Raw genomic sequence first — 13,351 nt, 5'->3', positions numbered from 1 at the left:
CATTAGTCAACCATCTTGTTATGGTCATTATAGTCACATTGTATTAGTCAACAATCTTGTTATGGTCATTATTAGTCAACAATCTTGTTATGGTCATTATTAGTCAACCATCTTGTTATGGTCATTAGTCAACCATCTTGTTATGGTCATTAGTCAACCATCTTGTTATGGTCATTAGTCAACCATCTTGTTATGGTCATTAGTCAACCATCTTGTTATGGTCATTAGTCAACCATCTTGTTATGGTCATTATTAGTCAACCATCTTGTTATGGTCATTATTAGTCAACCATCTTGTTATGGTCATTATTAGTCAACCATCTTGTTATGGTCATTAGTCAACAATCTTGTTATGGTCATTAGTCAACCATCTTGTTATGGTCATTAGTCAACAATCTTGTTATGGTCATTAGTCAACCATCTTGTTATGGTCATTATTAGTCAACCATCTTGTTCTTCTGATCAGTTTTAATAGATATTGGCAACAAAGGGCACTTCAAAAATTTGAAAAAAAAATCCCTAAAATGCTTCTGAGAAATTGTCATAAGAAACGTTTGCCATGGCAACAAAAACAAAGGCACCAAATAATTGGTTAAAACTCACGTTGACAGTCTTACATTGGTATTCAGTACTAGAATTAAATAAGCATGCACAACACTAAAGACAAAGGTTTGTCTGATGTTGGAGAGAGTAAGATAAATCTACAGCCAGAATCTAGACCATATAATCACACACGTCACCTACAACAAACAATTAAAATCTTCATCATCAAATTATATAGGGATAACAATTTCCAATGAATCAAATTTCCACATTTTCGTTATCTTTATTTTCAGAATTCTTAATGATGGTAGGATCTGAAATTTTATCAGCTGCTGGTGTTGCAAGAAAGCAACACCTGTTGACAATAAAAGCTGTCCCTAAATTGATTTTTGCGATTATTCAAGTGAATAATTCCTTGGCTGTTTGTGATCAATAAACTCAGCAGACAAGATGGAAATTATCAGCGATATAATTGAATGACAACTATTGATGATTTGCAACATCAGCCGTCGGAAGATAACACACTCTGTTGGACAGATATTGATTACATTATTGTTAGACAGTATTTCGTTTTTGGTGACAATCTTCATTCAGGTTCCTTAGCAGCTGATGCCAGTCAGTCTCCTTACCAGGAGTTATGATGCCACACAGTCTCCTTACCAGGAGTTCTGATGCCGCACAGTATCCTTACCAGGAGTTATGATGCCACACAGTCTCCTTACCAGGAGTTATGATGCCACACAGTCTCCTTACCAGGAGTTCTGATGCCGCACAGTCTCCTTACCAGGAGTTCTGATGCCGCACAGTCTCCTTACCAGGAGTTTTGTTGCCACACAGTATCCTTACCAGGAGTTCTGATGACATTTATCCTCCTTACCAGGAGTTCTGATGCTGCACAGTCTCCTTACCAGGAGTTCTGATGCCAAACAGTCTCCTTACCAGGAGTTCTGATGCCGCACAGTATCCTTACCAGGAGTTCTGATGCCACACAGTCTCCTTACCAGGAGTTCTGATGCCACACAGTATCCTTACCAGGAGTTCTGATGCCACACAGTATCCTTACCAGGAGTTCTGATGCCACACAGTATCCTTACCAGGAGTTCTGATGCCACACAGTATCCTTACCAGGAGTTCTGCTGCCACACAGTCTCCTTACCAGGAGTTCTGATGCCACACAGTCTCCTTACCAGGAGTTCTGATGCCACACAGTATCCTAACCAGGAGTTCTGATGCCACACAGTATCCTTACCAGGAGTTATGATGCCACACAGTCTCCTTACCAGGAGTTCTGATGCCACACAGTATCCTTACTAGGAGTTCTGATGCCACACAGTATCCTTACCAGGAGTTATGTTGCCACACAGTCTCCTTACCAGGAGTTCTGATGACATTTATCCTCCTTACCATGAGTTCTGATGCCGCACAGTCTCCTTACCAGGAGTTCTGTTGCCACACAGTATCCTAACCAGGAGTTCTGATGCCACACAGTATCCTTACCAGGAGTTCTGATGCAACACAGTCTCCTTACCAGGAGTTGTGATGCCACACAGTCTCCTTATCAGGAGTTCTGATGCCACACAGTATCCTTACCAGGAGTTCTGATGCCGCACAGTCTCCTTACCAGGAGTTCTGATGCCGCACAGTCTCCTAACCAGGAGTTCTGATGCCACACAGTCTCCTTACCAGGAGTTCTGATGCCCCACAGTCTCCTTACAAGGAGTTCTGATGCCACACAGTCTCCTTACCAGGAGTTCTGATGCTGCACAGTATCCTTACTAGGAGTTCTGATGCCACACAGTCTCCTTACCAGGAGTTCTGATGCCACACAGTATCCTTACCAGGAGTTCTGATGACATTTAGTCTCCTTACCAGGAGTTCTGATGCCACACAGTCTCCTTAACAGGAGTTCTGATGACGCACAGTCTCCTTACCAGGAGTTCTAATGCCACACAGTATCCTTACCAGGAGTTCTGATGACATTTATCCTCCTTACCAGGAGTTCTGATGCCGCACAGTCTCCTTACCAGGAGTTCTGATGCCACACAGTCTCCTTACCAGGAGTTCTGATGCCGCACAGTCTCCTTACCAGGAGTTCTGATGCCGCACAGTATCCTTACCAGGAGTTCTGATGACATTTATCCTCCTTACCAGGAGTTCTCATGACATTTACCCTGCTTACTAGGTGTTCTCACATGACATTCAGCCTCCTTTCAAAAGGTTCTGATAACACAGGTACTCTCTTTTCATTTCCCAATAGAACTTTTATTAAGCCATTGATCTTATCAGGGTGAATTGAGAAATCACAGGAAATCTGTGATATAAACCACACAAGGAAATCAATACAGCTTCCATGCTGTCATATTGATTAAGGGGAATATTTCCACTGGTACGGACAAATATCTACAGTGGTGTCCTCAAGTACATGATCTCACCATCTCCGATGGTGACAGCCCCTTACAACGTGGTGAGCCGAATAACAAGTCTATAATTAATCAATTGCTTTGTGTCAAGTTGAAAAATCCATGTTGCAACGCTGACATATACTTCCAACAGAAAAATAAAAATGCTTTCCCTATGAGGTTTTACAGGGAAAAGATCATCAGAACTAAAACAAAACAAAATCAACGATATCCTATACTCTCAATGATTGTGTGGTATTGTAATGTATCCTGTCAACACATGATTGTGATCTAGTGACCTCTCCCTCTTCAAATGGAAACCGTACCACTAACTTAGACTAAAGGAAATTCCCAACAGTTTGAGAGCTGACCTTATACTCTTCACTTCTACACAACTCTCTCCTTCACCAAATCATCACCTCCCAAGACAACCAGAACCAAGGTGGCTTTTGCTCCAAGGAGGTCTCTAAATCTCCTCCTCCTCGCTTACATTTAGAAATCTGTGATTATAGAAGGAGGAATGAAAATATCCTGCACTCTCGCTCTTTAAATAAACTGCATCTAACCACAAGATTAAAAGGAGAAATTCCTGACAGCCTCTACTAGTTAGGTGACCTTTAACATGTATCGCCATCAATTCCCACCAGCCTGAAATAAAAGTGTGACCTATCCTCTCTATCAATTCCCACCAGTCTGAATTAAAAAGGTGACCTATACTCTCTATCAATTCCAACCAGCCTGAAATTACCTCCACCAATTCCAACCAGTCCAAATTAAAAGTGTGACCTATACTCTCCTCCAATTCCAACCAGCCTGAAATAAAAGTGTGACCAATACTCTCTACCAATTCCAACCAGTCCGAATTAAAAAGGTGACCTATACTCTCTACCAATTCCAACCAGTCTGAAATTACCTCCACCAATTTCCACCAGTCTATGACCCACACATTCCCTCCATTCTGAGTTAATAATGGCACTAGTGACCTCTCACATTCTTTGTGGAAACATGGACACATGCACTTTACCTCTATGTCCCACTGACCACATGACCACTAGACCGGTTACTGACCAAGGGATATACATGTAGTCTCTGTGGCCACAACATCAATCATATTCTCAGCATTAAACAAGATGGATTAATCTCAGTGACTTACTGAAAGGCCACTCAAGGAGAGAAATGTCACTGAGCCTAGCAGAAAATAACACTTGTTACATCATTTTGCCAGAAATCAACCACCCTCCCTGAGTGAACCTCCCTCCCTGAGTGAACCACTCTCCCTGGGTGAACCTCCCTCCCTGGGTGAACCACCCTCTCTGAGTGAACCTCCCTCCCTGGGTGAACCACCCTCCCTGGGTGAACCTCCCTCCCTGGGTGAACCACCCTCCCTGGGTGAACCTCCCTCCCTGGGTGAACCACACTCCCTGGGTGAACCACCCTCCCTGGGTGAACCACCCTCCCTGGGTGAACCTCTCTCCCTGGGTGAACCATCTTCCCTGGGTGAACCTCCCTCCCTGGGTGAACCTCTCTCCCTGGGTGAACCACCCTCCCTGATTGAACCTCCCTCCCTGGGTAAACCACACTCCCTGGGTGAACCACCCTCCCTGGGTGAACCTCTCTCCCTGGGTGAACCATCTTCCCTGGGTGAACCTCCCTCCCTGGGTGAACCTCTCTCCCTGGGTAAACCACCCTCCCTGAGTGAACCTCCCTCCCTGGGTGAACCACCCTCCCTGGGTGAACCTCCCATAGTATACTCTACCCGACCTCCATCACCTACTTCACAATTAAATGTGTGTAAGGTACAGGTCAGTGTATATACATATATATGGATTATGATACTGAATTCCCAGGTTCGACTCCTGTCTGGGAACTACACAGGAACGTGTTCTTCCTTGTTCTTTGCCAAATAAAGGAGCCAAAATATTGGCCAACAGTAGAAATTGGTCTGATTAGAGAGGCTAAGGACTATATATATGCCTTGTTTACAAATATTCAACATAATTTAACATTTGCCATATTGGATATTTGATATTCCACATGTACGATCATCAAAAACTGAAATTCCCTTCATATGATCAAGTTAAAAACACTTTGGAACTGTAATCCTAAGGGACGTCTGTTACCATAGTTACAATCAGAAGTCAGTAACCATGGTAACAATCTGGAATATGCACTATCACATGTTACACTTCATGCATAGTATCCTTTAAATTGTTTGAAATTGACCCAAAAGTGAGAATTTGTCAGAACAAGCATTAATCAAATTCTTCAACAAATAGCTTTAAATATCTGAGTCCTACATAGTACCCGCTATATATCTTATTACCTGGACCTGCTATATATCTTATTACCTGGACCCGCTATATATCTTATTACCTGGACCCGCTATATATCTTATTACCTGGACCTGCTATGTATCTTATTACCTGGACCTGCTATATACAGTATCTTATAACCTGGACCTGCTATATATCTTATTACCTGGACCCGCTATATATCTTATTACCTAGACCTGCTATATATCTTATTACCTGGACCTGCTATATACAGTATCTTATTACCTGGACCCGCTATATATCTTATTACCTGGACCCGCTATATATCTTATTACCTGGACCCGCTATATATCTTATTACCTGGACCCGCTATATATCTTATTACCTGGACCTGCTATATATCTTATTACCTGGACCTGCTATATATCTTATTACCTGGACCCGCTATATATCTTATTACCTGGACCTGCTATATACAGTATCTTATTACCTGGACCTGCTATATATCTTATTACCTGGACCTGCTATATACAGTATCTTATTACCTGGACCTGCTATATATCTTATTACCTAGACCTGCTATATATCTTATTACCTGGACCTGCTATATATCTTATTACCTGGACCTGCTATATATCTTATTACCTGGACCTGCTATATACAGTATCTTATTACCTGGACCTGCTATATATCTTATTACCTGGACCTGCTATATATCTTATTACCTGGACCTGCTATATACAGCATCTTATTACCTGGACCTGCTATATATCTTATTACCTGGACCCGCTATATATCTTATTACCTGGACCTGCTATATATCTTATTACCTGGACCTGCTATATATCTTATTACCTGGACCCGCTATATACAGTATCTTATTACCTGGACCTGCTATATATCTTATTACCTGGACCCGCTATAAATCTTATTGCCTGGACCCGCTATATATCTTATTACCTGGACCCGCTATATATCTTATTACCTGGACCCGCTATATATCTTATTACCTGGACCCGCTATATATCTTATTACCTGGACCCACTATATATCTTATTACCTGGACCTGCTATATATCTTATTACCTGGACCTGCTATATATCTTATTACCTGGACCCGCTATATATCTTATTACCTGGACCTGCTATATATCTTATTACCTGGACCCGCTATATACAGTATCTTATTACCTGGACCCGCTATATATCTTATTACCTGGACCTGCTATATATCTTATTACCTGGACCTGCTATATATCTTATTACCTGGACCCGCTATATACAGTATCTTATTACCTGGACCTGCTATATATCTTATTACCTGGACCCGCTATAAATCTTATTGCCTGGACCCGCTATATATCTTATTACCTGGACCTGCTATGTATCTTATTACCTGGACCCGCTATATATCTTATTACCTGGACCCGCTATATATCTTATTACCTGGACCCACTATATATCTTATTACCTGGACCTGCTATATATCTTATTACCTGGACCCGCTATATATCTTATTACCTGGACCCGCTATATATCTTATTACCTGGACCCGCTATATATCTTATTACCTGGACCCGCTATATATCATATTACCTGGACCTGCTATATATCTTATTACCTGGACCTGCTATGTATCTTATTACCTGGACCTGCTATATATCTTATTACCTGGACCTGCTATATATCTTATTACCTGGACCCGCTATATATCTTATTACCTGGACCCGCTATATATCTTATTACCTGGACCCGCTATATATCTTATTACCTGGACCTGCTATGTATCTTATTACCTGGACCTGCTATATACAGTATCTTATTACCTGGACCTGCTATATATCTTATTACCTGGACCTGCTATATATCTTATTACCTGGACCTGCTATATACAGTATCTTATTACCTGGACCCGCTATGTATCTTATTACCTGGACCCGCATTATATCTTATTACCTAGACCTGCTATATATCTTATTACCTGGACCTGCTATATATCTTATTACCTGGACCTGCTATATATCTTATTACCTGGACCTGCTATATATCTTATTACCTGGACCCGCTATATATCTTATTACCTAGACCTGCTATATATCTTATTACCTGGACCTGCTATATACAGTATCTTATTACCTGGACCTGCTATATACAGTATCTTATTACCTGGACCCGCTATGTATCTTATTACCTGGACCTGCTATATATCTTATTACCTGGACCTGCTATATATCTTATTACCTGGACCTGCTATATATCTTATTACCTGGACCCGCTATATCTTATTACCTGGACCCGCATTATATCTTATTACCTAGACCTGCTATATATCTTATTACCTGGACCTGCTATATATCTTATTACCTGGACCCGCTATATATCTTATTACCTAGACCTGCTATATATCTTATTACCTGCACCCGCTATATATCTTATTACCTGGACCTGTTATATATCTTATTACCTGGACCCGCTATATATCTTATTACCTAGACCTGCTATGTATCTTATTACCTGGACCTGCTATATACAGTATCTTATTACCTGGACCCGCTATATATCTTATTACCTGGACCCGCTATATATCTTATTACCTGGACCCGCTATATATCTTATTACGTGGACCTGCTATATACAGTATCTTATTACCTGGACCCGCTATGCATCTTATTACCTGGACCCGCTATATATCTTATTACCTGGACCCGCTATATATCTTATTACCTGGACCCGCTATATTGCCAAAGTTTTGGAAATAATGTTCTGGACTCTCCTGAAAAAATCCTACAAAAACTACTGAACCCCATATAAGAAGGACTGTGCAGAGTGAAAAATAAATCCAAGATTCAAAGCTGCAGGGTTTATTGTTTTGGTATGTATAACGTTTCATTGAAATCACCATACAAGATTAGAAGGTGTCTCGACAAGGATAAATAATGATCAAACAATCAGGCAGGTCGACAGCAACTGTCAATTTAAAGACTTACCAGGTGAGTTGTTTAGATCCTGGAGAGTCGGAGACACAAAGAATTAAATGCCAGGTTAAAATCTAACTGACCTAGGTGCTCTGATTTAGATCTAGGACACTACAATCTAAGGGCGAATTTGTTCTCCTAAAACCAGTTTTAGTTTCGAACCGGTTCTGTAAACTTTCCATTTGTTGAGTAAACCAGTTTCAAACCACATTTAAACTGAAACCGGTTCATTCATTTGTTTCTGATAAACCTAAACTAGTTTATTAAACCATTCAAACCACCACCGGTTGTGGTTTGGAAGGTTTCGTTTCTGAAAACAAGATGGCGAATGTTGTCAACATGCAGAATGTGCTCTTGAAGTGCGCTACGTACTCCAAACTTGCCAGCTATGGCTTGTAGTGTCATTTGACTGGACAAATAAAATATAAATTATAAATATTAATAATTGTTTTCCCATTGGTATGACAGTGTTCCCTTGTGTTTGTCATTGCATTGAATTGTGGAAGTATGTCTTCAACATAATTTGGGATTCGGGGAATTTTTGTGCGTTCAGGAGGTATTAACGTTTCAAATACTGCTCTGAAGCTTTTTCTCCCAAAGACACCATATTGAAAACTAGAATTTCGCATTTGTTTCTCAAGAGCAAACCAGTTTTAGTTTACAAACCGTTTTGAAAACCAGGTTTAAACCATAAACCCAAACCTAAACCAGTTTATTTGCAACAAATTTGCCCTAAGACTCAATTCTTTAATGTGATTTTTTTTTGCATATCCATTAAAATTTGTGTCTGTCAGTCAGACTTATGTGTTCTAGATTAGAGACAAATTCAGTGTATTATACATGTTGTGACATAAATAGGCCAGTCGAGTGTGACGAGTGCATATAGTGTACAGTATAATCAAAAGTAATTATAAGCTGCACAAGAAGAAGTACTTTGCATATTTGATTTTGTGAGCTTAAAACTGCTGCAAGTTATTAGTACAAAGTGTTGTTCACTTGGGTGGGTGAAGTTTAGAGAGGGGTGGGATTCGTTGGTGATGAGGTACCCCATGATTACAGAAACTGCTACAAGGTATTCAGCAGGGTAGAGGTAATGGAGAAGTTGAAGATGAAAACCATTTTACATTATTATGTCCCGTTTATTCAGAGTTGAGAATATTGTACATCAAGCCTTATTTTCATCAACACTCTTATGTATTCAAGTAAAAAGAATTATTTGCAAGAAAAATTTGAAAACATTGAGAAATTTTAGTAAATACCTAATTCATGCTTCGTCCAAAAGATACTGAATAACTTGGGTTATTAAATTTATTGTTTTGTTTGCTTTAGAGAGTGTGTTACATGGGTGTGATGATATGAATTATAATAATTTCGCTTGTGTTCTCCGCCATCTTGTCAAAATGGATTTTAATGTAGGTTTATGTATCATGTAATTCCTATATGTTGTGTAACATGCAGAAATAACCTGAGTTGGATAAAGGTGTAAGGAAGGGGAGGGGTGGGTCTATGTGGCTTGTAGGTATAGAGATAAATATGTTTAGAGTAAATACGTATAGAGTAAATACGCATAGAGTAAATACGCATAGAGTAAATACGCATAGAGTAAATACGTATAGAGTAAATACGCATAGAGTAAATATGTATAGAGTAAATACGCATAGAGTAAATACGTATAGAGTAAATACGTATAGAGTAAATACGTATAGAGTAAATACGTATAGCGTATTTATAGAGTAAATACGTATAGAGTAAATACGCATAGAGTAAATACGTATAGAGTAAATACGCATAGAGTAAATATGTATAGAGTAAATACGTATAGCGTATTTATAGAGTAAATACGTATAGAGTAAATACGTATAGAGTAAATACGCATAGAGTAAATACGTATAGAGTAAATACGCATAGAGTAAATATGTATAGAGTAAATACGTATAGCGTATTTATAGAGTAAATACGTATAGAGTAAATACGCATAGAGTAAATACGTATAGAGTAAATACGTATAGAGTAAATATGTATAGAGTAAATACGTATAGCGTATTTATAGAGTAAATACGTATAGAGTAAATACGCATAGAGTAAATACGTATAGAGTAAATACGCATAGAGTAAATATGTATAGAGTAAATACGTATAGCGTATTTATAGAGTAAATACGTATAGAGTAAATACGCATAGAGTAAATACGTATAGAGTAAATACGTATAGAGTAAATATGCATAGAGTAAATATGCATAGAGTAAATACGTATAGAGTTAATACGTATAGAGTAAATACGTATAGAGTAAATACGTATAGAGTAAATATGCAAAGAGTAAATACGTATAGAGTAAATACGTATAGAGTAAATATGCATAGAGTTAATACGTATAGAGTAAATACGTATAGAGTAAATACGCATAGAGTTAATACGTATAGAGTAAATATGCAAAGAGTAAATACGTATAGAGTAAATACGTATAGAGTAAATACGTATAGAGTAAATACGTATAGAGTTAATACGTATAGAGTAAATACGTATAGAGTACGGTCTCTGTCACTCAGCTGTCCGAGCTTCAGCTGAGTTGAAGAGTCATGGATTATCAGTACACAGTATATACTTATATAAGTACATGTTACTGGGTTTGTTTCCATTACGGAGCTCTGCTGGATGATGTATTTTTCCATGTTCCTTCACACTGGCACTCAACTTAATCCCACGTTAGTGGTATTTAGAGTCTTGGTTGAGATTCAGGAAATATCTGGTATCAGACATACATGTAGAGACGGATGACACTGAATCATTCAGTACAAACCTTCACTGTTTCAGGTTTATTTTTTATAATCGACCACTATGAATACATTTTACCAGAGTCATAACAGCTCGTATTAAATCTGATGTTCATTGATAAACATGATGTCTGTCTCTGAAATCCTTCTGTCACAGTGAGATAACAAAAAAACAATGATCGGGACAGGTAATCCTTTGATCAGCGGTCAATTTCACGGCTAAAATAAATGCGTGGGTGTTAGCCCACAAGGTCTATAACTGTCAGTTTACAACTTTTATATTTTGTCTGATCCGTCTTAATTAAAGTAGCATTTTAATATGCTATTGTCAGTCAATTAGTCTGCCAAATCATTGTGTCATTGGAGTAAAATACAGATATTGTTTCTCAGCACACCTTACATCAGGAACTATCATGATGACATTCAAAAGAATTGAAGAACCAATAATATTGAAGTTTGTTGTGATAACTTTAAAACCACAAGCCCATCTGTGATATACGGGGATGTACTTACCGACATCATGCTCTGTTTTAATTTCATCGGCCCAAAAACGACCTCATTGTCTGTGTTCTGCAAAAACAAAAACTAAATTCATTAATTTATTCAAAATCAAGATAATATTATAGAGCCATTTTGAAAAGTTATATCTTTAAATACAATTCAAAATTTATTTTCACACTGTACGGTGTGCTTACATAAATACAAGAGAGGCATGTTAAATTAAAAAGCTTTTACAGTAAAGGGAAACATGTTCACATCAGAGTTAATAAAAAAATTCTTTAGAAAAGAATTGATATTTTTGCTTTGTTTTTTCCCGTTTTTCATTTCTCTGTAACAGAAGCTTTGATTAAAAGCTGATGGTCATATTTGCAGTTGTTGTGAGCTGTTTAGCAACCTTTTGGGGGTTTGAATTAAATACACCAATCCTTTTTCCTAGAGAAAATATTCAAGTGTAGGGTGCAAATTTGGTAGAAGGTACATTAATTAGGTAAGTATGGTTAAATATGGATGGTACTGAAATGATAAAATATCAGAAGTTATCAGAATAATGCACTGCTTAATCATTTCATTGTCAGCTAAGAACACTGGACACTGAAATTAACATTGTACATGTAGGATAAAACAAAAGGTCCAATAGGCTTGTATGACTCACCTGATGTAGCAAAAAAAAATATCATACATGTGATTTTCAAACTTGAGTTAAAATTTATAGCAAGTTTGATATCTAGTATATATGCTTACAGTACAGACTTAAACCTTTTTACAACCGGTGCATCCTTGTTGGGAATTTGGGATTTTTTTTTTCAAGGTCATTTAATTAACTTAACAAATATTGTGGATCTTCAAAGAAAGAAACTGACGAATGAAGTCTAATGAGTCTTGAGGCTGCATGCTTAGTTCATCAGAGGTCATTTCAGTGTTCCACAAAAAGTCAGCACATTTTTTTTATAATGCTCTTTTTTAGTAAGATACAACAAATATAGATAAATCATTGGAGTGTTTCAACAAATTAGAAATCTTGCAACTTTGAATACGAGTCTTAATAATATAGTTTTTTATCACTCAGGGTAATTTTAGTTATTTCATCTAATTAGAAAAAGACAACCTTTTGAAGTGTGTAATACATGTTACCCCTGTTGCCTAGATATCTGTCAAGGTCCTTTCTTTCATAATATTTAACAGACAGAAAATTGCATACTGAATATAAAATTCTGAATTCCACTAAACATTACACGGATGGTAAATGAGGGATAGATACCAATGATAAATCCAAGGCGGATATCCTGAAAGTGTATACTGAAGTGCAGCCCTACATTAATCTGTATTCAATATTGATTTCTTCTGTCACCACAGAATCCTATACATCACCAACTCCAGGCAGTAACAAGTCAATTCCATTACTGCTCTGTAACTTAAACTGATAGCAGAACACACCATCACAAAACTTCTCCAATCTTATTCTCTTGCAAATTAAACACAAGATGTCGTGGTGATAACTAATGCTTTTCAAACCCAGATTGATCAAGAGGCCCATTAGGCATGTGTTGTTCAACTATATCTTTTGTAATCCGAGATTCCCACCAAGATGATCTCTACATGGGTTGACCTCCAGGTTCCACTTACCAAATATTCTTCATATCTGATTTTTTCTCAATGAGAATGGTCAAATTTTTCAAGCAACAACTTTTTATGGAGGCAAAACCATATTAATTAGCATTGGCATGAACAATGAAGGTTCAAAAGTGTAGTACCTGAACCCATAGACAATTGTAGTAGCATGAGTTTATTCATGCCTTCATGTCTAGCAATTGTCTTCATGCCGAATGTTTGATATAAAAAGTTTGGGGTCTATAGATAAATTGTCTATTAGAATTTCCTGTGTCTTCCATC

General features: G+C 38.0%; 1 protein-coding gene across 1 annotated transcript in view; it reads right to left on the bottom strand.

Moving 5' to 3' along the window:
• The window catches only part of LOC117334759 (high affinity cAMP-specific and IBMX-insensitive 3',5'-cyclic phosphodiesterase 8B-like), an 89,727-nt gene that overhangs the window by 65,955 nt on the left and 10,421 nt on the right, over positions 1–13,351 (bottom strand). The window contains exon 2 of the mRNA XM_033894557.1: positions 11,474–11,530. Within this exon, the coding sequence (XP_033750448.1) occupies positions 11,474–11,530 (57 nt within the window). The remainder of the gene's footprint in view (positions 1–11,473; positions 11,531–13,351) is intronic.

Source organism: Pecten maximus, chromosome 9 (assembly GCF_902652985.1).
Source record: "Pecten maximus chromosome 9, xPecMax1.1, whole genome shotgun sequence".
Taxonomy (NCBI): domain Eukaryota; kingdom Metazoa; phylum Mollusca; class Bivalvia; order Pectinida; family Pectinidae; genus Pecten; species Pecten maximus.
This window is presented reverse-complemented; position numbering and strand designations above follow the sequence as displayed.